Below are 27,450 nucleotides of genomic sequence, written 5' to 3' on the forward strand. Positions count from 1 at the left end.
TATCATATGATCCAGCAATTCCATTTCTGGGGAAACCTTCAAAAGAATTGAAAGCAGAGTCTTGAAGAGATATTTGTACACCCATGTTTCTAACAGCATTATTCACAAAAGCTAAAATATGGAAGCAACCCAAATGTCCATTGATGGATGATTGCATAAACAAAACGTGATGGAATATTTTCAGTCTTAAAAACGTAGGAAATTCTGACATGCTACAACATGGATAAACCTTGAGGACATGCTAAGCGAAATAAGCCAGTGACAAAAAGATAAATACACATAGTTTCCATTTATAGGGTACTTAGAATAGCCCAAATCATAAAGACAGAAAGTACAATGGTGGTTGCCAGGGACTGAAGGGAGGGGAGAATAGGGAGTTACTGTTTAATAGGTATAGAATTTTAGCTTTACAAGATAAATAGGTTTATGGGGATGGATGGTGATGGCTGCACAACAATGTAAGTGTATTTAATACCACTGAACTGTACATTTAAAATATGGTTGGGGCACCTGAGTGGCTCAGTCAGTTAAACATCTGCCTTTGGCTCAGGTCATGATCCCAGGGTCCTGGGATTGAGCCCACATTGGGCTCTCTGCTTAGTGGGGAGCCAGCTTCTCCCTTTCCCTCTCCCTGCTACTCTGCCTGCTTGTGCTCTCTCTCTGTCTGTCAAATAAAAAAATAAAATCTTTACAAAAATAAAAAAATAATTAAAAAAATAAAATATGGTTAAGATGGTAAAGTTTACATTATGGGTATTTTACCACAATAAAAAAAGAAAAAACCTACTAATACGTGTGCGTGCACGCGTGTGCACACACACACACACAGACCCACAAAGCAAATAGAAATAGGAAAAAGGATGAAAGAATAAAATACAGTAATCCTCTCTTATCTGCAGGGATATGTACCAAGATCACCAATGGATACCTGAAGCCACAGATAGTACCAAGCCCTATATAATCTGTTCTTTTCTTATACACACATACTTATGATAAAGTTTAACTTATAAATTAGGCACAGTAAGAGATTAGCAACAATAATGAAATAAAACAATTATAAAAATATGCTGTAATAAAATTTTGTGAATGTGGTCTCTTGCTCTTTCTCAAAATAACTCATTGTACTATACTCTCACCCTGCTTCTTGTGATGATGTGAGATGATAAAATAGCTGTGATGAAATGAAGTGACTTTCTGATGATACATCAGAAGGATCATCTGCTTCCAGATCACGATTGCCCATGGGTAACTGAAACCATGGAAAGCAAAACCATGGATGAGGGAGAACTACTATAAATATATTAAATCCTAACTTAAAAACTAGAAAAAGAATAACAAAATAAACCAACACAGAGTATAAAAAAATAAAGAAAATTGCAGAAGTTAGTATGGTAAAGAACAGAAAAACAGTAGACCAAATTAATAAATCAAAAGTTTGGCTCTTTCAGGACGCCTGGGTGCCTCAGTCAGTTGAGCATCTGCCTTTGGCTCAGGGCATGATCCCAGGGTCCTGGGATCTAGTCCTGCATCGGGCTCCCTGCTCAGCAGGGAGCCTGCTTCTCCTTCTGCCTGCCGCTCCTGCCACTTGTGCTCTCTCTCCCCCACTCTCTCTCTCTGACAAATAAATAAATAAAAATCTTTAAAAAAATTTTTTGGCTCTTTCAAAAAAATCCATAACAGACATATATTAGCTAATTTAATCAGGAAAAGAGGGAGAATGCACAACTATATGAAGTAAGAAATGACAAAGGGAAAATAAAAATTAATACAGAGAAATTTTTTTAAATTTAAATTTTTTATTTTATTTTATTTATTTATTTTTTAAGATTTTATTTTTAAGTGATCTCTACACCCAACATCGGGCTTGAACTTCCAACCCTGAGGTCAAGAGTTGCATCCTCTACTGACTGAGCCAGCCAGGAGCCCCCAGAGAAATTTTTTTTTAAAGATCAGAGAAATTTTTTAAAATCATGAGATTACTGCTTCTATCCAAATAAATTTTAAAACCTACATGAAATGGAATATTCAGTGTACCAGAGTTGACTCCAGTAGAGATAGAAAACTTAGACTAATTTCCACAGAAGAAATAGAGAAAGTCATCAAGGAACAATCCCCACCAGAAAAATGAAAAATAAAGGACCAAAGAGAAGAAAAAAAAGAAAGGAACAGAAGAAGTATTTGAAACAATAAACGACTGAGAACTTTCCAAAATTAATGATAGACACCAAACCACAGATACAAGAGATGCAGAGAATACCAAGCAGGAAAACATAAAAAAATCTACACCAAAAAGTCAATATGCACATTCTATTCAAACTACAGAAGATCAAAGACAAAAAGAAAATCTTAAAAGAAACCACAGGAAAAAAACACTACCTACAGAACAGCAGTGACAAAAATGACATTGGACTTCTCTTCAGAAGCCAGGCAGAGAAGAGAGTGGAGTAAAATATTTAAAGTGCTAAAAAGAAAAACACACCAACCTTGAATTCTTCCAAATTACCCTTAAAAATGAAAGAGAAATAAAGACTTTCTCAGACAAAGATTGAGGAAATTTGTCACCATTAGAACTGCTTTGCAAGATAGTAAAATCTGTTCTTTAGAAAGAGGGAAAATAATATAGTTCAGAAGCTCAGATTTGCATAAAGAAAGAAAAACATTAAGGAATGAATAAATGAAGTTAAAACAAAACCTTTTGTTTCCTTATTTTTAATTGATCTAACAGATAACAATCTGTTCAAAATAATAAAAACAACAATGTATTCAATTTTATAGCTTAGGGAGAAGTAAAATAAATTATAGCAATGTTATAAGGGAATAGGAGAAAAATTGGGAGTTGGGAATACCCTGTTATAGGGTACTTGCAAGTATTATTTGAAAGTGGGCTTGGATTAGTTCTAAATACATATTACAAACTCAAGGACAACCACTAAACAAGGTAAAAAAGAGTATAATTTATATGCTAAGAGAGGAGAAAAATGGAATCATATAAAATGCTCAATTAAAACCAGATAAGGCAGGAAAAAAGTGGAAGACCAAAAAGAAAAAAAAAGGCAACAAATAGTAAAAAGTAACAAATATGGTAGCTATTAATCCAAATATATCAATAATCATATTAAGCATCGATGGTTTAAATACACCAATTAAAAGATCCCTGTCAGAGGGATTTAAAAATACCCAAACTATATATTGTCTACAAGAAACCCACTTTAAAATATAAAGATACATATAGATTAAGAGTAAAGGAATAGAGAAAGATATGCCATGCTAACTAACCAAAGGAAAACTGGAATAGCTATATTAACTTCAGATAGAACAGATTTCAAAGCAAGGAAAAATATTAGGGAAAATTTATTAGGGATAAAAAAGGGCATTACATAATTATAAAGGGGTCAATTCTCCAAGAAGACAACAATCTTTAATGTGAAATCACCTGGGCGGCTCAGTCAGTTAAGCATCTGCCTTCAGCTCAGGTCGGGATCCCGGGGTCCTGGGATCGAGCCCCACATCAGTCCTGCATCAGGCTTCCTGCTCCAGGGGGAGCCTTCTGCTCCCTCTGCCTCTGCCTGTCTCTGTCTCTCATGAATAAATAAATGAAACCTTTCTAAAAAATGTGAGTGCACCTAACAACAGAGTGTCAAAATATATAAGGCAAAAAATAATAGGACTCCAAAGAGAAATAGATGAATCTACTCTCACAGTTGGAGACTTCAACACTCCCCTGTCAGTAATGGACAGATGCAGCAGTCAGAAAACCAGCAAGGACATAGTTGAACTGAACAATGTCATCAGTCAACTGGATCTATTTCACGTCTATAGAACACATCATCTAACAACAATAGAATACACTTCCTTTACAAGCTCGCAGAGAACATTCTCCAAGATAGGTCACATTTGGGCCATAAAACACACCTTAAATTTTAAAAGAACATAAATCATATGAAGTATGCTCTCAGACCACAATGGAATAGAAATCCATAACAGAGAGGTAGTTGGAAAACTCCAAAATAGTTGGAGAGTAAAACACACATTTCTAAATAACACATGGGCCAAAGAAATTTCAAGAGAAATTTTTTAAATTTTTTAACTAAATGAAAATTAAAATACAACTAATCAAAATTGTGGGACACAGTGAAGGCAGTACTTAGAGGGAACTTTATAGCATTGAATTAATATATTAGAAAAGAAGAAAGATCTAAAATCAACAATCGAATCTTCTGCCTTAGGAAACTAAAAAGAGAACACATTAAATCCGAAGTAGGTAAAAAAAAGGAAATAATAAAAATTAGAACAGAAAGCAGTGAAACTAAAAATAGGAAATCAAGGAATAAAATCAATGAACCAAAAGTTGGTTCTTTGAAAAGACCGATAAAATTGATAAATCTCTAGCTAGGTTAACTAAGAAAAAAAAGAGAGAAGACACAAATTACTAATATCAGAAATAAAAAGGGGACATCACTACTGATTCTATGGGCATTAAAAAGATAATAAAGGAATATTATGAACAACTGTATGCCCATAAATTTGATAACCTACATGAAATGGACCAAATTCTTAAAAGACATAATCTACCAAAACACAAGAGAAACAGATCATCTAAATAGGCCTATATCCATTAAAGAAATTAAATCAATAATTAATAACCTTCCCAAAACAGGAAGAACCAGGTCTAGATGACTTCACTGGTTTATTCTGTCAAATATTTAAGAAAGAAATCATACCAATTCTTTACAATTTCTTCCAGAGAATAACAGAGGGAATACTCCCTAATTCATTTTATGAGGCCAGACATTATCCTAATACCAAAACCAGACAAAGACATTACAAGAAAGGAAAGCTACAAACCAATATCTCTCATGAAACAGATGCTAAAATCTTCAATGAAATATTAGCAAATAAAATCCAACAATGCATAAAAGCAACTATACACTATGACCAAGTGGGATTTATTCCAGATATGCAAGTCTGGTTCAACATTCAAAAATCATTTAATGTAATCTATCACATCAATAAATTAAAGAAGAAAAATCATAGGACCCTATCAAAAGATGAGTGAAAAAGATCTAACACAATCTAACACCCATGCATGATTAAAAAAAAACACCTCTCAGAAAACTAGGAATAGAAGGGGATACATATCATAATGTGTTGGTCAAAACCCATACCGTGTACAATATAAATAGTGAACCCTAAAGTAAACTATGGACTTTAGTTAATAATAATGTATCAATATTGCCCCATCAAATATAACAAAGGTACCACACTAGTGCATGATGTGAATAATAGGGGAAACTGTGTAAGTGGGGGCAGGGGAGGAGGTGAGAAAGTATATAAGAACTCTTTGTATTTTCTGCTTAATTTTTCTGTAAACCTAAAACTCTCTGAAAAATAGTTTGTTAATTTTTAGATTTATTTTAGAAGAGAGACAGAATGAGCACAGGGTGGAGGGGCAGAAGGAGAGGGAAAGAGAATCTTAAGCAGACTCCATGCTAGGTGGAGAGCCCTAAGCAGGGCTCGATCTCACAACCCTGAGATCATGACCTGAGCTAAAACCAAGAGTCGGACACTTAACTGACTGTGCCACCCAGGCATCCCTAGTTCTTATTTAAAAAACAAACAAACAAACAAACAACATACTACAAAATCTCTTTAAATAAATCAATGTGATTCCAATACATGAATAAATAGACAGACCAATGGAATAGAAAAGAAAGTTCAGAAATAAGGTCAAATACATATGTCCATTTAGTATATGATAAAGGTGGTTATCTCAAATCACTGGAAAAGATAGAACTTTTAAATTAAATTAAATTAAAATTTTAATTGAAGTGTAATTAACATACAGTATTATATTAGTTTCAGGTGTACTGTTCTCTGTATTTAAGAGCCTGGTTTTCTGTTTGTCTTTTTCTTTGTTTGTTCATTTGTTTTGTTGCTTAAATCAAAACATCTGAGTGAGATCATATAGTATTTGTCTTTGTCTGACTTGCTTCACTTCCATAATGCCCTCTAGGTATGGATGCATGTTGCTGCAAAGGGCAAGATCTCAATCTTTTTATTGCTGAGTAATATTCCATGGTATATATATATCACAGAAAAGATGGAACTTTTAAATATATGGCAATGGGACAACTGGATAACCACTTAGAAAAGTTAGATCAACACTTCGTACCATACATAAGAATAAACTCTAAATGGATCAGAAATCTAAATGCAAAAAGAACAAAATCACACAAGCACTGGAAGAAAAACATGGATGAATGTCTCTAGTTTGGGTATAAGGCAATGGGTCTCAGCTGCAGATAATTTTCTAAAAGGTTTTATTTTTATTTTTTACTTTTTGAGAGAGACAGAGAGAGAGAGTGTAAGCAAGCATGAGCAGGGGTTGGGGGGGCAGTGGAGGGGTAGAGGGAAAGGGAGAGAATCTTAAGCAGGTTCCACACCCAGCACAGAGCCCAAATCGGGGCTCAGTCTCACGACCTTGAGATCATGACCTGAGCCAAAATCAGGAGTTGGATGCTTAACCAACTGAGCCACACAGGCAGCCCAGCTGCAAATAATTTTGACCCCAGGGGACATTCAGCAATGTCTGGAGACATTTTCAGTTGCCACAACTATCAGAGTCCTACTGGCATCAAGAGGGTAGATGTCAGGGATGCAGGGAGTCTCTTTCTCCCTCTCCCTCTGCTTCTCCCCCTGCTTGTGTTCTCTCTGTCTCTCTCAAATGAATAAATTTTTTTTAAAGATTTTATTTATTTATTTGACAGAGAGAGACACAGCGAGAAAGGGAACACAAGCAGGGGGAGTGGGAGAGGGAGAAGCCGGCTTCCTGCCGAGCAGGGAGTCTGATGCGGGGCTCGATCCCAGGACCTTGGGATCATGACCTGAGCCGAAGGCAGACGCTTAACGACTGAGCCACCCAGGCGCCCCTCAAATGAATAAATCTTAAAAAAAAAAAAAAATAGGCTTACTCTATTTCAACTTTTATTTTTATGTTTTGCCAAACCTATTTTTGAATGGAGCTTCTTTTTCTTTTAAGATTTTATTTTTGAGTAATCTCTACATCTACATCCAACATGGGCTCGAACTTACAACTCCGAGATCAAGAGTCACATGCTCTACTGACTAAACTAGCCAGGTGCCCTGGATGGAGCTTCTTTTATTTTTTTTATTGTAATAAGAACTCTTAACCTGAGATCTACCCACTTAACACACCTTTACATACCCAATACAGTACTGTTAACTTACAGATCTCTAGAACGTATTCATCTTGTGTAATTGAAACTTTATACCAGCCAAACAACTCCTAATTTTCCCCTTCTTTTGAATGCATGTCCATGCTCACTCTGCTCCTGTATTCATTCCTATGTTGCATGAATGTTTTTAGTTTGTCATTATTCATTCGTTATTACTGCAAACACTGCACTAGAAGTCATATGCCTTGTGTGCTTTGGGATATTAAATGTCCCCTTGTTATATTTGTATTAATAACAATTGTGCATAATGAACATGGTATAGAAAACTTCTGACAGGACTACTACTATGGATCTAGCAAACTCTTCTAAAGCAGCACTGTCCCTATAAAAGCTCCATTAAGAACAAGAATGTTTTCTTCTTTCACACTGAGGCCTATTCTTCTAGACAGATACAACACAGTTATGACAGTGCATGGACTTGGGCCACCCAAATGCAAGAAATACCTGTGTACTGTTGTAGAATTTTGATCATCTCTTGTAAGCGTTGGCCCTGAGGGCTGAATTTGAAAATGATGTCATGGTGATGTAAGAAGCTGTGTAAGTGATAAAAGATGATTTTTCTGGCTTCAAACTTTGTTTTAACATAAAGATCATGGGTGCTAGAAGAGAAAGCAGGGACAATATGTCAATGAATGACTTAGATGATGGCGAACAAGTGTCTTCCTTGCTTTCCTGTCACTGACCTGCTTATCTGGCAGTTGGTCTCCTGGCTGAAAGCACGTTTCAGAAGTATGCCCAGGGTCATCAGGTTGATGTGCTCATAGACCTCCACCACTGTGTCCTGAGAGCTGCAAATCTTCTCCCACTTACACTGGCACAGGAGGTCAAGATCAACAACATCATCATCATCAAACTGCCTTTATCTGAAAGCTCCTCCCTGACCCTGCCCTTAGGATGTAAGGTTGACAAACCTGACCTAGGAGGGGCCAGAGGTCATGTAGGTAAATTAAGCAAGTGCTTACTTGGCATGAGGAAGGGAAAACTGCACCCATCTGGGTGAGAAAGGGCAAAGAGCAAACCAGGTCTGGTAAATGACTGAGTTAAGTATCTTTGGCCTTTCAGTTATTACCATAACTGCATTACAGCGGATCAGAATCCCAGTAAAACAGACCTATAATTACAAAGGGTCTCCCCAGGACTTCCTCCATCTTCAATCCCCAAATTGCTAGACACCCCACCCCATCATCACTACTGCCAACCACCATAGCCACACTTAAAATAAACTTAGAACATCGTAAAAAACATTTTCAATTCAGGGGCGCCTGGGTGGCTTAATCGGTTAAGCATCTGATATGATTTCGGCTCAGGTCATGATCTCAGGGTTATGAGATCAAGCCCTGCTTAAGATTCTCTCTCTCCCTCTGCCCCTCCACCCTCTCTTTCTAAAAAACACAACACAACAAAAAAGCCAAACACATTTCTTTTTTTTTCCCCCTTGACTCAAGGTGATTTTATTTTTTTAAATTTTTTATTATGTTCAATTAGCCAACATATAGTACATCATTAGTTTTTGATGTAATGTTCAGTGATTCATTAGTTATGTATAACACCCAGTGCTCATCACCACACGTACCCTCCTTAATACCCATCACCTGGTTACCCCATCCCTCCACTCCCCTCCCTTCTGTAACCCTCAATTTGTTTCAGGGGTCCAGAGTCTCTCATGGTTTGTCTCCCTCTCTGATTTCTTCCCATTCAGTTTTCCGTCCCTTCCCCTGTGGTCCTCTGCGCTATTCCTTATGTTCCACATATGAGTGAAACCATATGATATTTGTCTTTCTCTGCTTGATTTATTTCACTTAGCATAATCCCCTCCAGTTCCATCCATGTTGATGCAAATGATAGGTATTCATCCCTTCTGATGGCTGAGTAATTTTCCATAGCATACATCTTCTTTATCCATTTTCAATTCAGAAGTGGGAGACAGCGAGAAGCCATGAAAGAAGCAGGTTTGGGGAGTGACTCCCAGTTACGTGCTCCCTCTGTCCACTTTACTTCTCCCCCCAAGTGACCTCCTCACACTACTTGAGATGTTTTGTGACTGAAACGGCCATAAAGTTCCCTGTTGAAAATGTATTTGTCATAATAAGCAATCTTTGTGTAAAACACAAATAAATCTGGTTAGAGTCAGATCAACCGACATTTGTTGAGCACCTATGCCATAGCTCGGGCTGTTATGCATTTGGAAATCTCGGGAAAAAAGACAGATTTTTTTTAAAGCTTTTACCCAAATGTCAATTGTTTATTCAATTGCTTTCATCTTGAATTATGTAAGTTTTACTGAGTAAATAAAGTAAATTTAGAAGAAATGAGAACAAAGGGGAGGCTCAAGGCTAGAGGCACTTGGGCACAGTTCAGCAGAGGATAGGAGTTATGAGCTGGGCCTCAGGCACAGGCGGGATAGAGAAACAAGGAAGACAAAAGCGGTTTTATTGAAACAGAGATAAACCCAGTACCACTACTGGCTAATTTGCAATTGTGCACAAAGCTGCACAGCACCAGAATAGAAGGAGCATGCCCCCCACCCCACGCCCCCTAGCCCGTACCTCTGGTTCTCTACCAAGAGTGAGACATGGGTCTTTATACCCCAACCAGGGCGACTGAGGTTAAGTCCGCTTCTGTGAGAACCCAGCCAATCGGCTGGTAACAGTGGTTCTTTCTTGGCAAAAAGAATGGGTTTGTAAATGAAGGTGGAGGGAAACTTTGGCTTTGTTTGTGGGGTTTGAAGTGTTTCTGATAGAACTTGTATTAATGAATTACTTGTCTGATTTTCAAACAAGTACAAATTTAAAAATTTAAAATATACCATGTACAAGTGGAGTTTTGGAATGGACCTCATTTATAAATCAGAGACCACGCATAGGAATATTCCTCTGCCAACATCCTCTTGCCCCTGTGAAAAGCCCAAGTCAGCTTCTAATGATCCGCCACTATCCACAAGAAGAAACTCAATCTGCGAGTTTAATGTAGACACTTATCCTTTGACAGGGTCTTTGTGACCACCAGGCAAGTTCATTCTAACTTCCACACCTTTGTTCATGCTAACTAGAATTCCCTCACCTGTATTATCCACATAATCAAGTCCAGCTCATATTTCCTGGCAAATCTGAGTCTTCTCTGAATCTGAAGCCAATATAGCTTCAGATGTAGCTGGCCTTGGTTCCCTCACCTATCATTTATAGTACTTACCATCTGAATCTCACTACTCGGTACTTGGTTTACTGCCATAGGGTCTCAAAATATATCTAAGTCAGATGACCAAATCCTCATCATTTTTAATCACCCAAAGAACCAAAGCAAAGGTTTACATAGACAACTCTTGCTCAGCTGGTAATTGCACATTGGGTAATTTTTAGGAGCCATCCCCCTTTGACTTTCACTACCCACTACACATGTCGAATACATTCCCTGTTGGAAGCATTCTGCAACACACCAGAGCACTTTTTGTCCCTTCACTTACCAGCATTGTGTTCACAGAATGGGCCATCACCTCAACATATGATTTCAAAATGTTAACATTGAACGCAGGAGTTAGTAGTTCACGGTCCTGGAACCACTTGGGTCTGTCTAGACTCACCAGTCCTTTTCCTTGAGAAATAAAAGGAACGAAACCTCATGCCATTTTATTAGATGAGATGAGGAAGGAGAGGTGAGGAACACAACATCATGGGGTGACCGTGGCACACAGGTAGTCACAATAGAGTGGAAATCAGAGCAGTGCTCATATATTAAGTTGGAAGTCAGTTTGATGCTTACATCTGGGATGGATGTATTTAATATTGTGAGGAAGACCCCAAGTTTTGCAGCCTGATGAGTGTGCTGATCCTGAAATCACCAGCTACTATCTGTGTAGTAACTGAGTAAGTCACCTAATCTTCCTGAGGCTTGGTTTTCTCAATGATAAAATGTGATAATAAGCATCTACTTCACTGTGTTGCTGTGCAGATTAAATGAAGGTGTATACACGAAGCACCTGGACCAGCCTCTAGCTTGTGGTAGAAACATAACAAATATTCGTCTCCTCTTGACTCTAAACCAATCCATAAACCACGCTGTGAGCACAAAATTTATAAGGAACTAGACCCGAGTATTCACTCTGTCCCCAGATGTCTCCTCCTTGAGCCTTAGCCTGTGCTTTACACCTATAAATGATACGAAATGGAAACACTCATCAAGGTCAATGCTTTACAACCTTCTGTTGCAAGAAAGATCATTAAAGATTTGGCTTTAAAATGACCTTAAAGTTTATTAATATGTGATTTCCATCATTCATTGAGAGCTTACAACATGTCAGGCTTGTGATGCATGGTCCGGCGCTGGTCCAATGCCAGCCATTACACCAAGTGTAGAAAATATGTGCTTCACTTAATCCTCACAATGGCCCAGAGATGTAACACTCATTAGATGTTTTCCCCAAAATCACATTCAAATAGTCAGTGGGAGGCAGTATTCAAATCCAAGTAGCTCTGAACCCCAAACCTACAGTTTCTTTCATTTATTTCCTTCTTTGTCTAATATAAATACCAATTACAGGACTAAAAGTCTTTATTCATCTGCTCATGGAATACTGTCAAACTATATTTCAGAGCGAAACTGCACTGGTTTGCAAATGGAAATAAAGGAACTCCAAAAAGAAAGGGGAAGAACCAAGAAAACAAGAGAGAAGAAAGGATAAAATAAAGGATATAGATGTGAGGCTGCAGTTTTAAAGACAGAGATGGGACTGATTCACACACATGTGCCTTGAGAATGAGACTTTGGGGAGAGAAATGGACAAAGAGGGTTCCTAGGAAGTTGTGCTGTGTTGACTTAGCACTCCCTCTTGATCTTCCCCCTAGATAACTTGCAGTATAGATCTACCATCTTCTTAATGTTTTTGAGCATTCTGATTTGTTTCTTTGGAATACTCTACAATAGCAAGGGGATCTCAAGTGAGAGAGTGAGTCACTCCGCTCTCTTGCACATACATACCAAGACATGGAATCAAGAACTTGTACAGGTACTTGGACTTGGCATCTGCAGAGTCAAGTAGAGGAAACAAACAACAGCATTAGAGGGAAATTACCAAAGTTGGAGAAGGTTCTCTTCATTTGCCTTCACTAAGCATAAATAGCAAAAAGGAGCCCAGGGCTCACCCCTTATACCCTTGGCAGGCTTAGGAAAACCACAAGTCTTGGTTGAGGAACCAGAGAACAACAAACCTAGGAGACAGATAGAACACAAACCCAGATTCTTCCCTTGCTTACACTTTCTCCAACGGAAACAGATTGCCTGAGGGTTACCAAGTTTCCAGAACAGGATTTGGGACAATATATTATATCCTTCTTGGAAAGTAGATTAGTAATTATAGCAGGGGCTGGCAAACCACAGAAAAAGGGGGACAAATGCCTCTTGGGGTTCTTGTAAACTCTAACATGGAGATATTTTATAGCTCTTGTCCTTTAAGATGTGAGCAAGAAATAAATCAGGGCTGGGGTCATGGGAAACATGGAGACTTTCAGGGAGAGTCTGTTTTCCTTTATTAGGTTTTACTAAAAGTAATGGAGACAGTGGACAGGGAAGAAAGATTAGAATATAAGATTTTAGTTAAAACTAAGTTAGTTAAAACAAAGATGATGGAGCAAACACCAGATATTTTAATTTTGTGCTATGAGATGATCCACCACAAATGCCTTGAAAAAGGCTTGGATGGGGGAGTTAGATGACTTGTACCCCAAAAGGAAACAAAATTGAGAAATATGCAGAAAACAAAAAACAAAATTGGGACCACAATCAAGAGGTTATACTGGTAAATGAATGATCTAGCATTCAGGTTTATGGACTGAACCAGCAGGGGCAGAGCTACTTCTGAATTCCCCTGAAGACTTATGCTCAAGCAGGGGGTTGAGGGGGTAGGGAGTATTGCTGACACTGAAGTCACAAAACCAAGAGGCAAAGGAAGCCCTTGGTGATCCGGTGATGCCAGCTGGGCTTTAAGATATACCCTCAAGGGCCCATGGGAATCTGAGCTGGACAAGGGACTGGGGGGGGATGTGATAATCCCTTTCAGGGTTGGTCAGAAACCTCTCCCCACTTTCTCCAGGTCTTTTTTAATTCCAGGATAGTGAACACAGTGTTATATTAGTTTCAGGTGTACAATGTAGTGATTCAACAAGTCCATACGTTACCCAGTGCTCATCACAGCAAGTGCACTCCTTAATCCCCATCACCTATTTCACCCATCCCCCCCTCTGGTAGCCATCATTGTGTCTCTAGGTCTCTTAAAGGCCCGATTTTTTTTTATTATGTTATGTTAATCACCATACATTACATCATTAGTTTTTGATGTAGTGTTCCATGATTCATTGTTTGCGTATAACACCTAGTGCTCCATTCAGTACGTGCCCTCTTTAATACCCATCACCAGGCTAACCCATCCCCCCACTACCTCCCCTCTAGAACCCTCAGTTTCTCAGAGTCCATAGTCTCTCATGGTTCATCTCCCCCTTCAAATTCCCCCCCTTCATTTTTCCCTTCCTACTATCTTCTTTTTTTTTTTCTTAACATATAATGTATTATTTGTTTCAGAGGTACAGATCTGTGATTCAACAGTCTTACACAATTCACAGCACTCACCACAGCACATACCCTCCCCAATGTCCATCACCCAGCCACCCCATCCCTCCCACCACCCCCACTCCAGCAACCCTCAGTTTGTTTCCTGCGATTAAGAATTCCTCATATCAGTGAGATTATATGATACATGTCTTACTCTGACTGACTTATTTTGCTCAGCATAATACCTTCCAGTTCCATCCACGTCGTTGCAAATGGCAAGATTTCATTCCTTTTGATGGCTGCATAATATTCCATTGTATATATATATACCACATCTTCTTTATCCATTCATCTGTCGATGGACATCTTGGCTCTTTCCACAGTTTGGCTATTGTGGACATTGCTGCTATAAACATCGAGGTGCACATACCCCTTTGGATCACTACATTTGTATCTTTGGGGTAAATACCCAGTAGTGCAATTGCTGGGTCATAGGGTAGCTCTATTTTCAACTTTTTGGGGAACCTCCATACTGTTTTCCAGAGTGGCTGCACCAACTTGCCTTCCCACCAACAGTGTAGGAGGGTTCCCCTTTCTCTGCATCTCTGCCAACATCTGTCGTTTCCTGAGTTGTTAATTTTAGCCATTCTGACTGGTGTGAGGTGGTAACTCATTGAGGTTTTGATTTGGATTTCCCTGATGCCGAGCGATGTTGAGCACTTTTTTATGTGTCTGTTGGCCATTTGGATGTCTCCTTTGGAAAAATGTCTGTTCATGTCTTCTGACCATTTCTTGATTAGATCATTTGTTCTTTGGGTGTTGAGTTTGATAAGTTCTTTATAGATTTTGGATACTAGCCCTTTATCTGATATGTCATTTGCAAATATCTTCTCCCATTCTGTCGGTTGTCTTTTGGTTTTGTTGACTGTTTCTTTTGCTGTGCAAAAGCATTTTTATCTTGATGTAGTCCCAATAGTTCATTTTTGCCCTTGCTTCCCTTGCCTTTGGCGATGTTTCTAGGAAGAAGCTGCTGTGGCTGAGGTCGAAGAGGTTGCTGCCTGTGTTCTCCTTTAGGATTTTGATGGACTCCTGTCTCGCATTTAGATCTTTCATCCATTTTGAGTCTATTTTTGTGTGTGGTGTAATGAAATGGTCCAGTTTCATTCTTCTACATGTGGCTGTCCAATTTCCCAACACCATTTGTTGAAGAGACTGTTTTTTTTTTCCATTGGGCATTCTTTCCTGCTTTGTCGAAGATTAGTTGACCATAGAGTTGAGGGTCCATTTCTGGCCTCTCTATTCTGTTCCATTGATCTATGTGTCTGTTTTGTGCCAGTACCATACTGTCTTGATGATGACAGCTTTGTAATAGAGCTTGAAGTCCAGAATTGTGATGTCACCAGCTTTGCTTTTCTTTTTCAACATTCCTCGGGCTATTCGGGGTCTTTTCTGGTTCCATAGAAATTTTAGGATTATTTGTTCCATTTCTTTGAAAAAAGTGGATGGTATTTTGATAGGGATTGTATTAAATATGTAGATTGCTCTAGGTAGCACTGACATCTTCACAATATTTGTTCTTCCAATCCATGAGCATGGAACGTTTTTCCATTTCTTTGTGTCTTCCTCAGTTTCTTTCATGAGTCTTTTATAGTTTTCTGAGTACAGATTCTTTGCCTCTTTGGTTAGATTTTTTCTAGGTATCTTATGGTTTTGGGTGCAATTGTAAATGGGATTGACTCCTTAATTTCTCTTTCTTCTGTCTTGTTGTTGGTATATAGGAATGCCACTGATTTCTGTGCATTGATTTTATATCCTGCCACTTTACTGAATTCCTGTATGAGTTCTAGCAGTTTTGGGGTGGAGTCTTTTGGGTTTTCCACATAAAGTATCATATCATCTGCAAAGAGTGAGAGTTTGACTTCTTCTTTGCCGATTTGGATGCCTTTTATTTCTTTTTGTTGTCTGATTGCTGTGGCTAGGACTTCTAATACTATGTTGAATAGCAGTGGTGATAATGGACATCCCTGCCGTGTTCCTGACCTTGGGGGCAAAGCTCTCAGTTTTTCCCCATTGAGAATGATATTCGCTGTGGGTTTTTCACAGATGGCTTTTATGATATTGAGGTATGTACCCTCTATCCCTATAGTCTGAAGAGTTTTGATCAAGAAAGGATGCTGTACTTTGTCAAATGCTTTTTCTGCATCTGTTGAGAGGATCATATGGTTCTTGTTCTTTCTTTTATTAATGTATTGTATCACATTGATTGATTTGCGGATGTTCAACCAACTTTGCAGCCCAGGGATAAATCCCACTTGGTCGTGGTGAATAATCCTTTTAATGTACTGTTGGATCCTATTGACTAGTATTTTGGTGAGAATTTTTGCATCCATGTTCATCAAGGATATTGGTCTGTAATTCTCCTTTTTGATGGGGTCTTTGTCTGGTTTGGGGATCAAGGTAATGGTGGCTTCATAAAACGAGTTTGGAAGTTTTCCTTCCATTTCCATTTTTTGGAACAGTTTCAGAAGAATAGGTATTAATTCTTCTTGAAATGTTTGGTAGAATTCCCCTGGGAAGCCATCTGGCCCTGGGCTTTTGTTTTTTGGGAGATTTTTGATGACTGCTTCAATTTCCTTAGTGGTTATAGGTCTGTTCAGGTTTTCTATTTCTTCCTGGTTCACTTTTGGTAGTTGATACATCTCTAGGAATGCCTCCATTTCTTCCAGATTATCTAATTTGCTGGCATATAGTTTCTCATAATATGTTCTTATAATTGTATTTCTTTGGTGTTGGTTGTGATCTCTCCTCTTTCATTCATGATTTTATTTATTTGGGTCATTTCTCTTTTCTTTTTGATAAGTCTGGCTAGGAGTTTATCAATCTTATTAATTCTTTCAACCAGCTCCTAGTTTCATTGATCTGTTCTACTGTTCTTTTGGTTTCTATTTCATTGATTTCTGCTCTGGTCTTTATTATTTCTCTTCTCCTGCTGGGTTTAGGCTTTATTCGCTGTTCTTTCAACAGCTCCTTTAGGTATAGGGTTAGGTTGTGTATTTGAGACCTTTCTTGTTTCTTGAGAAAGGCTTGTATTGCTACATACTTTCCTCTTAGGACTGCCTTTGCTGCATCCCAAAGATTTTGAACAGTCGTGTTTTCATTTTCATTTGTTTCCATGAATTTTTTTAATTCTTCTTTAATTTCTTGGTTGACCTATTCATTCTTTAGTAGGATGCTCTTTAGCCTCCATGTATTTGAGTTCTTTCTGATTTTCCTCTTGTGATTGAGTTCTAGTTTCAAAGCATTGTGGTCTGAAAATATGCAGGGAATAATCCTAATCTTTTGGTACCAGTTGAGACCTGATTTGTGATCTAGGATGTGATTTATTCTGGAGAACGTTCCATGGGCACTAGAGAAGAATGTGTATTCTGTTGCTTTGGGATGGAGTGTTCTGAATATATCTGTAAAGTCCATTTGATCCAGTGTGGCATTTAAAGTCTTTATTTCCTTGTTGATCTTTTGCTTAGATGATCTGTCCATTTCAATGAGGGGGGTGTTAAAGTCCCTTACTATTATTGTATTGTTGTCAATGTGTTTCTTTGCTTTTGTTATTAATTGGCTTATATAATTGGCTGCTCCCATGTTCGGGGCATAGATATTTACAACCGTTAGATCTTCTTGTTGGATAGACCCTTTAAGTATGATATAGTGTCCTTCCTCATCTCTTATTATAGTCTTTGGTTTAAAATCTAATTTGGATATAAGGATATAAGGATTGCCACCCCCACTTTCTTTTGGTGTCCATTAGCATGGTAAATGGTTTTCCACCCCCTCACTTTCAATCTGGAGGTGTCTTTGGGTCTAAAATGAGTCTCTTGCTGACAGACAGCATATCGATGGGTCTTGTTTTTTTATCCAGTCTGATACCCTGTGTCTTTTGATTGAGGCATTTAGCCCATTTACATTCAGGGTAACTATTGAAAGATATGAATTTAGTGCCACTGTATTGCCTGTAAGGTTACTGTTACTGTATATTGTCTGCATTCCTTTCTGGTCTGTTACTTTTAGGCTCTCTCTTTCCTTAGAGCACCCCTTTCAATATTTCTTGTAGGGCTGGTTTCATGTTGCAAATTCCTTTAGTTTTTGTCATCCTGGAAGCTTTTTATCTCTCCTTCTACTTTCAATGACAGCTTAGCTGGATATAGTATTCTTGGCTGCATATTTTTCTCATTTAGTGCTTTGAATATATCATGCCAGTCCTTTCTGGCCTGCCAGGTCTCTGTGGATAAGTCTGTTGCCAATCTAATGTTTCTACTATTGTAGGTTACAGATCTCTTGTCCCGAGCTGCTTTCAGGATCTTCTCTTTTTCTCTGAGACTCATAAGTTTTACTATAAGATGTCAGGGTGTTGACCTATTTTTATTGCTCTGTGCCTCCTGGATTTTGATGCCTATTTCCTTCCCTAATTTAGGGAAGTTCTCTGCTATAATTTGCTCCAATATACCTTCTGCCCCCCTCTCTCTTTCTTCTTCTTCTGGGATCCCAATTATTCTAATATTGTTTTGTCTTATGGTATCACTTATCTCTCGAATTCTGCCCTCGTGATCCAGTAGTTGTTTATCTCTCTTTTTCTTAGCTTCTTTATTTTCCATCATTTGGGCTTTTATATCACTAATTCTCTCTTCTGCCTCATTTATCCTAGCCGCTAGAGTAAAGGCCCGATTTTAATCTTTGCTTCAGGATTTCTTTAGAATCCTGCCTGTGAGTTTTGCATATCTCTCCTAGGAGGATTAGTTTCCTGAGATTCATCCCTTTTCTTACCCGTTCTGCCCAGAAATATCTTTGCGTAGTCTGGGTCATAGATATAGAAAAATGCCTGAAAAGGCCCAACCCAGCAAGGAAAGGTGCAAGGGTATTTTTCGACAAGCTCCTCAAATTTCTCCATTTTACCATCCTGAAGTTACTGCAGTGAAAAAAAGAGTGAAGGAAGTTAGAGGAGCCAAGCAGTCTGGACTCAACCCCTCTTACAGAGGCAACCTGAATGTAGGGCCTGGATAAAGTCCCACAAACATGCTTTACTTGGCATTTCTAAGCTTAGAGTATAATTTTTTTAAGATTTATTTGTTTATTTATTTGAGAGAGAGAGAGAATTGAGGGGAGAGGCAGAGGGAGAAGGAGAAGGAGAGAATCTCAAGCAGACTCCCCACTCAGCGTGGAGCCCAACTCGGAGCTCATTCTCACAACCCTGAGATCATGATCTGAGCTGAAACCAAGAGTCAAACACTTAACTGACTACTGGGCACCACCGAGTGCCCCAGAATATAATTTCCTGATGAAGGTCAGTGTATTTATCTTCTCAATGTAAATGTATGTTGCATCCCCAAAATAAGTCCCTGTCAAATGACATCTTTGGTGAGCTGTTTTCCCAACTGAGAAGGTGAAGAGACTTGAGTCTGCCTCACCTGCCAAGGTCACACATTTTGATTAGGAGTGGAGTCTGGAAGCTGAGAAAGATTTTTTTCTTATGTGGGAAGCTAATTGGTAGTAGATTGAACATGACCCATGATCCAGGTCACTATTTCCTCTCCCTTTGCCTTTCTCTAATTATTGAGGAGTGATTCTTTCTTGTGACTTCAGAGTAAAATCTTCTCCCTAAAAACCTGCCCACTCCATCTATGAAGAAAATCCCATTCTTTTCTCTTACAACAATAGAAGGCTCATTTATACAAGTGCGTGAAGCTTGAAGCAAGTTTAAATAAAAACCTCTCAGCTTCCAACATTTATAAACCAGAGTATAAATACCACCATCAGAGATGAACTTTTTGCCTTAATAAGCAAGTTACTAATGATTCATTTAAATAGTTCCTCTAAATCACTGACAATAAAATTCATTTATATCCACTTCTTGTATAAAGTGAGAGTGTGGGGGGCACCTGTATGTGTGTGTCTGGGTGTGCCCAGTGACACATGATCGTGGGGCTCTTGACTTGCAAAGAAACCCTAAGGCTGGCAAGTTCTTCCTTGTGTGACCAATCATATAGAGTTTGCCATGTGATTTCTCTTACTCTCAGAAAAGGTGGAAAACTTTGGCTCCCAATTTCTTTTGTTACCAGCTAGCACCTTTATTCCATGAAGTGTTCCCTGGAAAGTTTAGGGCCCCTAGGAGGTTGTGATTCTGGAAATCTAGGTCCTGAAATGGTACAGACTCATTTTTGTTAACATTCCCACAATCAAGCCAGTGACAAGCACCCACTGACAATGCAAATGATGTCTCCCAACAAAGCAAATGTTCCTTCATTAATTCATTTGTAAACAATAGACAAGTGAGCATTTATTAAGTGCCTACTATATATGCCAGGCAATAGAGATGCAGGGAAATATAAGACAGGCAAGGTCTTTGCCCTCAAGGAAATAATAATCTAATATGAGGATTATTTCTTTAAGTTAGAAATTGTCATGGACACCCTCAGCCACAAGCATTTGGTTATACTTTTAGTAATTCCTGTCTGGGCAAAAGGAGAGAAAGTCATTGTGACTCCCATAATACATGAATTTATATTTCTTCATCCACAGCAATATCTTAATACATTTGAAAATATGTCTTATACATATTTAGGAAACATTGTTTAGAAATATTCAGAAAATGCTTAGTCCCCAGACAAATAGTAATAGCTAACACTTACAAAGCACTACTATGAACTAGGTGCTGCCAAGATCATGTTTTCCATGATTTATATTGTTTAATCTTTATACCAGGAACCCTATGAAGCAGATATGATTAGAACCTACATTTTACAGATGAGGAAACTGAACCTTAGGGAGGTTAAGGAAAATAGTTCCAGCTGTTCCTTGTGATTATCTAAGTGATGAATTGTCAAAAGAAACATAAAGGGTAAAAAAAAAAAAGGTAAATAGGTAGATTTGGTAATATTAGTCAGCTTGACATATTAACTATCTCTCATTTGTAAAACTCTGATAGAGGCCTCTCTAAAACACAAAAAAATAATTTACTGACAGTCAAGAGGGATATGGACTTTAAAACACTATGAATGCAATAAACAATCTGAATGAAAATAAAACCATTCTGTTTACAACAGTATCAGAAAGAATAAAACATTCAGAAACAAATTTAAAAAGATAAATGTAAAATTTATACTCTGAAAACTACAAAACATTATTGAAATAAATTTAAAAAGACTTAAGTAAATGTAAAGATGTCCCATGGTCATGGATCAGAAGACTTAATATTGTTAACATGACAGTATTTCCCAAATTGATCTACAGATTCAATGTAATCCCTATCAGAATCACACCTGGCTTCTTTGTAGACATTGACAAGCTGATCCTAAAACTTATATGGAAACAAGAGGTATCCAGAATAACCTAAATAATCTTGAAAAAGAACAAAAATATGGGTGCCTGGGTGGCTCAGTTGGTTAAGCATCTGCCTTTGGCTCAGGTCGTGATCCCAGGGTCCTGGGATAGTGTCCCTCATCAGGCTCCCAGCTCAGCAGGAAGTCTGTCTCTCTCTCTCCTTCTGCCCCTCCCTCCTGCTCGTGCTTTCTCTCTCACTCGCTTGCTCTCTCTTAAATAAATAAATAAAATCTTTTTTTAAAAAAGAACAAAATAGGAAGACTCATGCTTCCTGATTTCAAAACTTACTACAAAGCAAAAGTAATTAAGACAGTGTGGTATTGGCATAAGGATAGACATATAGATCAATAGAATAGAATTGAGAATCTAGAAATGAACTTCGTGTTTACAGTCAACTGATAGCAGTGTCTTTTGTTCCAATGAGGTGGCTCTTGGGGGCCCTTGGATGGTGGCTGGTCACAGAAAGACCAACCCATAATTAAAAGCTTGGAATTTTCATCCCCACTTCCCATTCTCCAGAGAGGGTGAGGGGCCAGAAATGGGTTCAATCATGCCTACATGATGAAGCCTCTGTAAGAATTCCAAAAGTACAGGGTTTGGAGACCTTTTAGTTTGGAGAACATGTGGAGGTGCTGGTAGAGTGATGCATCTGGAGAGGGCATGGAAGCTCTGTGCCCCTTCCCACATACCTTGCCCTATGCATCACTTCCAACTGCATGTTCATCTGTATCCTTTATCATATCCATTTATAATAAACTGGTAAACAGGGGCACCTGGGTGGCTCAGTCGGTTAAGTGGCTGCCTTCTGTTCAGGTCATGATCCCAGTGTCCTGGGATCGAGCCCCACATCGGGCTACATGCTCAATGAGAAGCCTGCTTCTCCCTCTCTCACTACCCCTATTTGTGTTCCTTCTCTCACTGTCTCGCTCTCTGTCAAATAAATAAATAAAATCTTTAAAAAAAAAAACTGGAAAACAGTAAATTAACTGTTTTCCTGAGTTCCGTGAGCTGTTCCAGCATATTAACCAAACCCGAAGAAGAGGTCACAGGAATCTCCAACTTACAGGTGATTGGTCAGAAGCACAGTAAAAACCTGGACTTGCCATTGGCATCTGAAGTGGGGAGGAGTAGTCTTGTGGGCTGAGTTCTTAATCTGTGAGATCTGATGCTATCTCTGGGTAGACAGTGTCAGAATTGCATTAAATTGTAGGCCACTCAGCTGATATCAGGTTTGCTTGGTTGCAGGTGGGGGATGGGGGCACTCACCCAACATCTGGTGTCAGAAGTGTTGTGAATATAGTCATAGTGTGAGAATTAAGGGGAAACACAGGAGGAGGACTGGGTTTTTCCTACTCAGGTTCCAAACAATTCAATGGAGGGAAAGAACAGTCTCTTCAACAAATGGTGCTGGGATAACTGGATAGCCACAAAAAATAGAATAAAGTTGGACCCGACCTTACACAATATGCAAAAATTAACTTAATGGATCAAGATCTAAATGAAAGAGCTAAAACTATAAAACTCTTAGAAGAAAACATAAGGAATTAACCTAGATTTGGCAGTCAGTTGCATTTCTACACTAAAATGTAGAAAATCTACATTTTCTACACACAAACCAGTTGCGTTTTTAATAATAAACAATCTGAAAAGAAAATAATGAAAACAAGTCCATTTGCAATAGCATCAAAAAGAATAAAATATTTAGGAGGTGAAACCAAGTATGGGAAAACCAAGTATTCCCAACCAACAAGGTGAAAGACTTGTACAGTGAGAACTAAACATTTCTGAAGAAATTTAAAAAGATGTAAATAAATGGAAACACATTCCATGTTCGTGGATTGGAAGATTTATTACTGTTAAGATGTCAATACTACCCAAAGCAATCTACAATTCAGTGTAATCCCTACCAAAATCCCAATGATGCTTTTTGTAGAAACAGGAAAATCCATCTTAAAGTTAACGTGGAATATCAAGGGACCTTGGATAGCCAAAACAGTCTTTAATAAGAAGAACAAAGCTGAAGGACTCACATTTCCTGAATTCAAAACTTACTACAGAGCTACAGTAATCAAAACAGTGTGGTTCTGCCGCAGAGAGACATATAAGTGAATGGAATAAAATAGAAAGTCTAGAAATAAACCCCCAAATATATGGTCAAATGATGTTTGACAAAGGTGCTAGGACCATTTAATGGGAAAAAGACAGTCTTTTCAACAAATGTTGCTGGGAAAACTGGATATCCACATGCCACGGAATAAAGTTGGGCCCTTCTTTACCTAACACCATAGACAAAAATTAACTGAAAATGGTTCAAAGACCTAAATGTAAGACCTAAAACTGTATAACTCATATAAGAAAACACAGGAAAATTCTTCACAACGTTGGACCTGGCAATGATTTCTAGCATATGAGACCAAATGCACTGGAAAAAAGAAAAAATATACAAACTGGACTTTATGAAAATTAAAAATTTTTGTGCATGAAAAGACAGTATAACAGAGTAAAAAGTAAAAAACACGAATGGGAGAAATATTTGCAACTAATATATCTGATAAGTGGTTAATATCCAAAATAAATAGAGATCTCCTAAAACTCAACAACAAAAAACAAACAATCTGATCCAAATACGGGTAAAGGACTTAACTAGACATTTCTCCAAAGAAGACATACAAATGGCATTGAGCACATGAAAAGATGCTTAACATCACTAATCATTAGGGAATACAAATCAAAAGTATAAAATACTACTTCACACCCATTAGGATGACTACCATCAGAAAAAAAAAAACCAAAAAAGCCAGAAAATAGCAAGTGTTGGTAAGAATGTAGAGAAATTGGAACCCCTGTGCACTTCTGGTGGAAGTGTAAAATGGTACTGCCACTGGAAAACAGTGTGGTTTTTCTTCAGAAAATTAAAAAAGGAATTACCATATGATCCAGCAATTCCATTTCTGAGTACATATCCAAAAGAATTGTAAGTAAGGTATCAAAGAGATTTTTGTACACCCATGTTCACAATAGCTAAAATGCAGAAACAACCCATATATCCCCTGATGGATGAATAGATAAAGAAAATGAGGTATATAGGCACAGTGAAATATTATTCAGTTTTTAAAAGAAAGGAAATTCTGACTTATGCTACAATATGGATGAACACTGAAGACATTACACTAAGTGAAATAAGCTTGTCACACACACAAAATAATAATAATACACGATTCCACTTAAATGAGATAGTAGTAGTCAAAATTATACAGACCAAAAATAGAATGGTGTTTGCCAGGGGGGTGGGAAGAGAGAGAAAAATGGGGAACTATTGTTTAATGGGTATAGAATTTCAGTTTTACAAGATGAAAAGAGTTATGGAGTTGGATGGAGTTGATGGCTGCACAACATTATGAATGTATTTAACATCACTGAACTGTACACTTTTAAAAATGGTTAAGATGAGGGGCGCCTGGCTGCCTCTGTCGGTTATGCGGCTGCCTTCGGCTCAGGTCATGATCCCAGGGTCCTGGGATCGAGCCCCGCATCAGGCTCCCTGCTCAACGGGGAGCCTGCTTCTCCCTCTCCCTCTGCCTGCCTCTCTGCCTACTTGTGCTCTCTATCTCTCTGCCAAATAAAGAAAGAAAATCTTTATATAAAAAATGGTTAAGATGGTAAACTTTATGTTATGGGCATTTTACTACAGAAAAGATGTTGGAAAGGTATCAGCATTTTCAACAGTCACCCTGAAAGCTAGAAGACAATGGAATGATGCCTTCAAAATTCTGAGAGAAAATTATTTCTAAAGTATAATCCTATACCCAGCCAAACTATCAATCAAGTTATGAATTTTAATAGACATTTTCAGCCATTCAAGAGCTCAAAAAATTCACCTGACATTCCTTCACTCAATCTCAAGAAGCTACCCATAAAAATGATGAAATAAATCAGGAAAAAGAGAAGACATAGTATCCAGGAAATGGAAGATATGACACAGGATAGCACATTATCTGTGCACCAAGCCTAGAGAGCCACCAGTCCAGATTAGAACGGGAGGAGAGGCCTTTGGGAGAAATGCCTCCAGAAAAGAATATAGGCTGGCAGGTTTTTTTATGTTTCAATATTTGGCAATATTGTTGAGATGTGTTTGACAGATCTATTAAAAGCATTTGGGGAAAAAAATAGTGATAGATTTTGAAAAACTAAGCATATGAGAAAAGGAGGAAGGTAATAACACCATGGGAGAAAAAAAGTTCTATGAGAAAAGGAACAAAATCAACCATTAGATCAGTGGTAAGTAAATATTTACATAATCAAAATAATATAAATACTAATTATTCTATTTAACACAAAATACAATGTAACTATATTGGGACAGTAAAAGATGGGGTATAAGTGATTACTCATCATAAGGTAGTTAATGAATGGATATCTACAATTATTAAATTAAAAAATGCAACATAGTAATATTATTTTACGGATTGAAACGAACAGGTAAAACAGTTGAGAGTGGTTCCTTCTGGGCAGAAGGACTAGGAGTGGGGGAGCCAAAGGATCATGCGATAGTTCTGCTGGGGACACCCTCCCCATACCAACCATCATTTAAAATTCTGCCCAGACTTCTGTAGACTTTTCCTTCCTTCTCTGGGTAGAGACACCTATTTCCCTCCAAGATCCCCTTGTCCCTAGGCCTCTATCAAAGCACTCATTACCCTGTATTTGCATTTTCTCTTTGCGGTCAAAGTATGCATCTGACTTGGGCTTCTGAGGGCTGGTACTGGTCTGCTCTTTGTAATCTCAGCACCCATCACACAATTCCACTCAAAGCTGGTTGAATTCATAAAACAAGGAATCAGGGGTGAGACTGGATTTGGAGCGCAGGAGGACCAAAAGGTAAAGGTCTCCCTCTTAGAAATTTCAATTTGCCATCACATTTGAGTGATTGGCGGGGGCTGCTCTCTACGTCACAAGAACCTTGGATAAAGTTCATTTTCTCTGGTTGTAATTCACTAAGGGTGGCAACTAACTGTGTTCGATTTTGCATATTTTCTGCAGTTAATAAGCATTATTTAGAATAGGATAACTATTTTTTAGCGACCCATGTGGAAGGCTTTTTAAGGTACAGTACATAAATGCAACTAGAGATGAAGCAACTAAAGACCGTCCTGAGTTACAGGACGCTCTTTTTCGTTACTCAGTCTCTACATAGGTCCTCCCAGCCCCCCAAGCTTCCACTCCAGGGGCTCCAGTCTTGTTTCCCTTTCCCTGCAGCACTGTGAGGAAGGAAGCCCAGAGTAATGGAAAGATGCCGAAAGCCACAGGCGGAGCCAGAGAGGTCTGTGCAGGATGCAGCGATGAAAGGAAAGGGAGGAAGCAGCCTACCTCTCCGCCCTCCTGGTATCCTCGGCAGCATCCTTCTCTGTCCCTCCTTTCCCTTACCTTCTGGTGCCCCTAGAACCAGTGGGTGGGGGGCGCAAGGAAAGGGCACAGGTCTCGCAGCAGCCGCAGCCTCCGCAAGTAGAGCTTGATGGCCTGCAGCAGCCCCAGGGCCAGGCAGAACACGAAGGCCAAGTACAAGGGCCGCGCCCAGCGCATCTCGAGCCAGGAGGACTCCATCGCTGTGCGCCCGGCGGATCGCAGGCGGTCTCCCCGGCCCCGGAGTGGGTGGGCTTTCTCTGGGCCGGGCAGCTCCAGGAGAGGATCGCCCAGCCCACCGCGACTCTGTGCCCTCCGACAAGCTCCCTTCTTCCCTGGGGAGGAGGAAGAGCGCTGGGAGGGAGACCTCCAGCTTGGCCAGAGGAGGCAGGCTCGAGTTCTCTGATTTTTTTTTTTTCTTACTAAATTACTGATCAATTTAATGCAATTCCAATACTCAAAAGCATTTTTCATGAAACCTGCCTGACTCTGAAATATACAAAGAAAAATGCACAAGAATATTTGAGACAGTCTTGAAAAATAACATAAAGATTGGTATTTGCCTTCTCAACAAAATACATTGTAGCATTATAGGACCAATGTGATATTGCCCAGGAATAGATAAACAAAGCAATGAAACATGATAATAATGATAAGAATAATACTAGTAATAATAAGCATTTACTGTTATGATATGCTTACAACATGTCAAGCACTCTTCTTAGCATTTTACATTTATCAATTTTTTTTATTATGTTAGTCATCATACTGTACATCACCAGTTTTTGATGTAGTGTTCCATGATTCAATGTTTGTGTATAGCACCCAGTGCTCCCTGCAATACGTGCCCTCCCTAATACCCATCACGGGGCTAACCCATCCCCCA

General features: G+C 38.7%; 1 protein-coding gene across 1 annotated transcript in view; it reads right to left on the reverse strand.

Annotated features, from left to right (window-relative positions):
• Window positions 1-26,840, reverse strand: part of LOC118019452 (cytochrome P450 4X1) — a 41,352-nt gene extending 14,512 nt beyond the window's left edge. The window contains 6 exon segments of the mRNA XM_035018633.1: window positions 7,701-7,855; window positions 7,940-8,067; window positions 10,717-10,844; window positions 12,228-12,272; window positions 18,612-18,753; window positions 26,589-26,840. Of these exon segments, the coding sequence (XP_034874524.1) occupies window positions 7,701-7,855; window positions 7,940-8,067; window positions 10,717-10,844; window positions 12,228-12,272; window positions 18,612-18,753; window positions 26,589-26,765 (775 nt within the window). The 5' untranslated portion in view covers window positions 26,766-26,840.
• Window positions 26,841-27,450: the final 610 nt, after the last annotated feature.

This window comes from Mirounga leonina, unplaced genomic scaffold (assembly GCF_011800145.1).
Source record: "Mirounga leonina isolate KUSES-001 unplaced genomic scaffold, KU_Mleo_1.0 Mir_173, whole genome shotgun sequence".
NCBI classification, from domain to species: Eukaryota; Metazoa; Chordata; class Mammalia; order Carnivora; family Phocidae; genus Mirounga; species Mirounga leonina.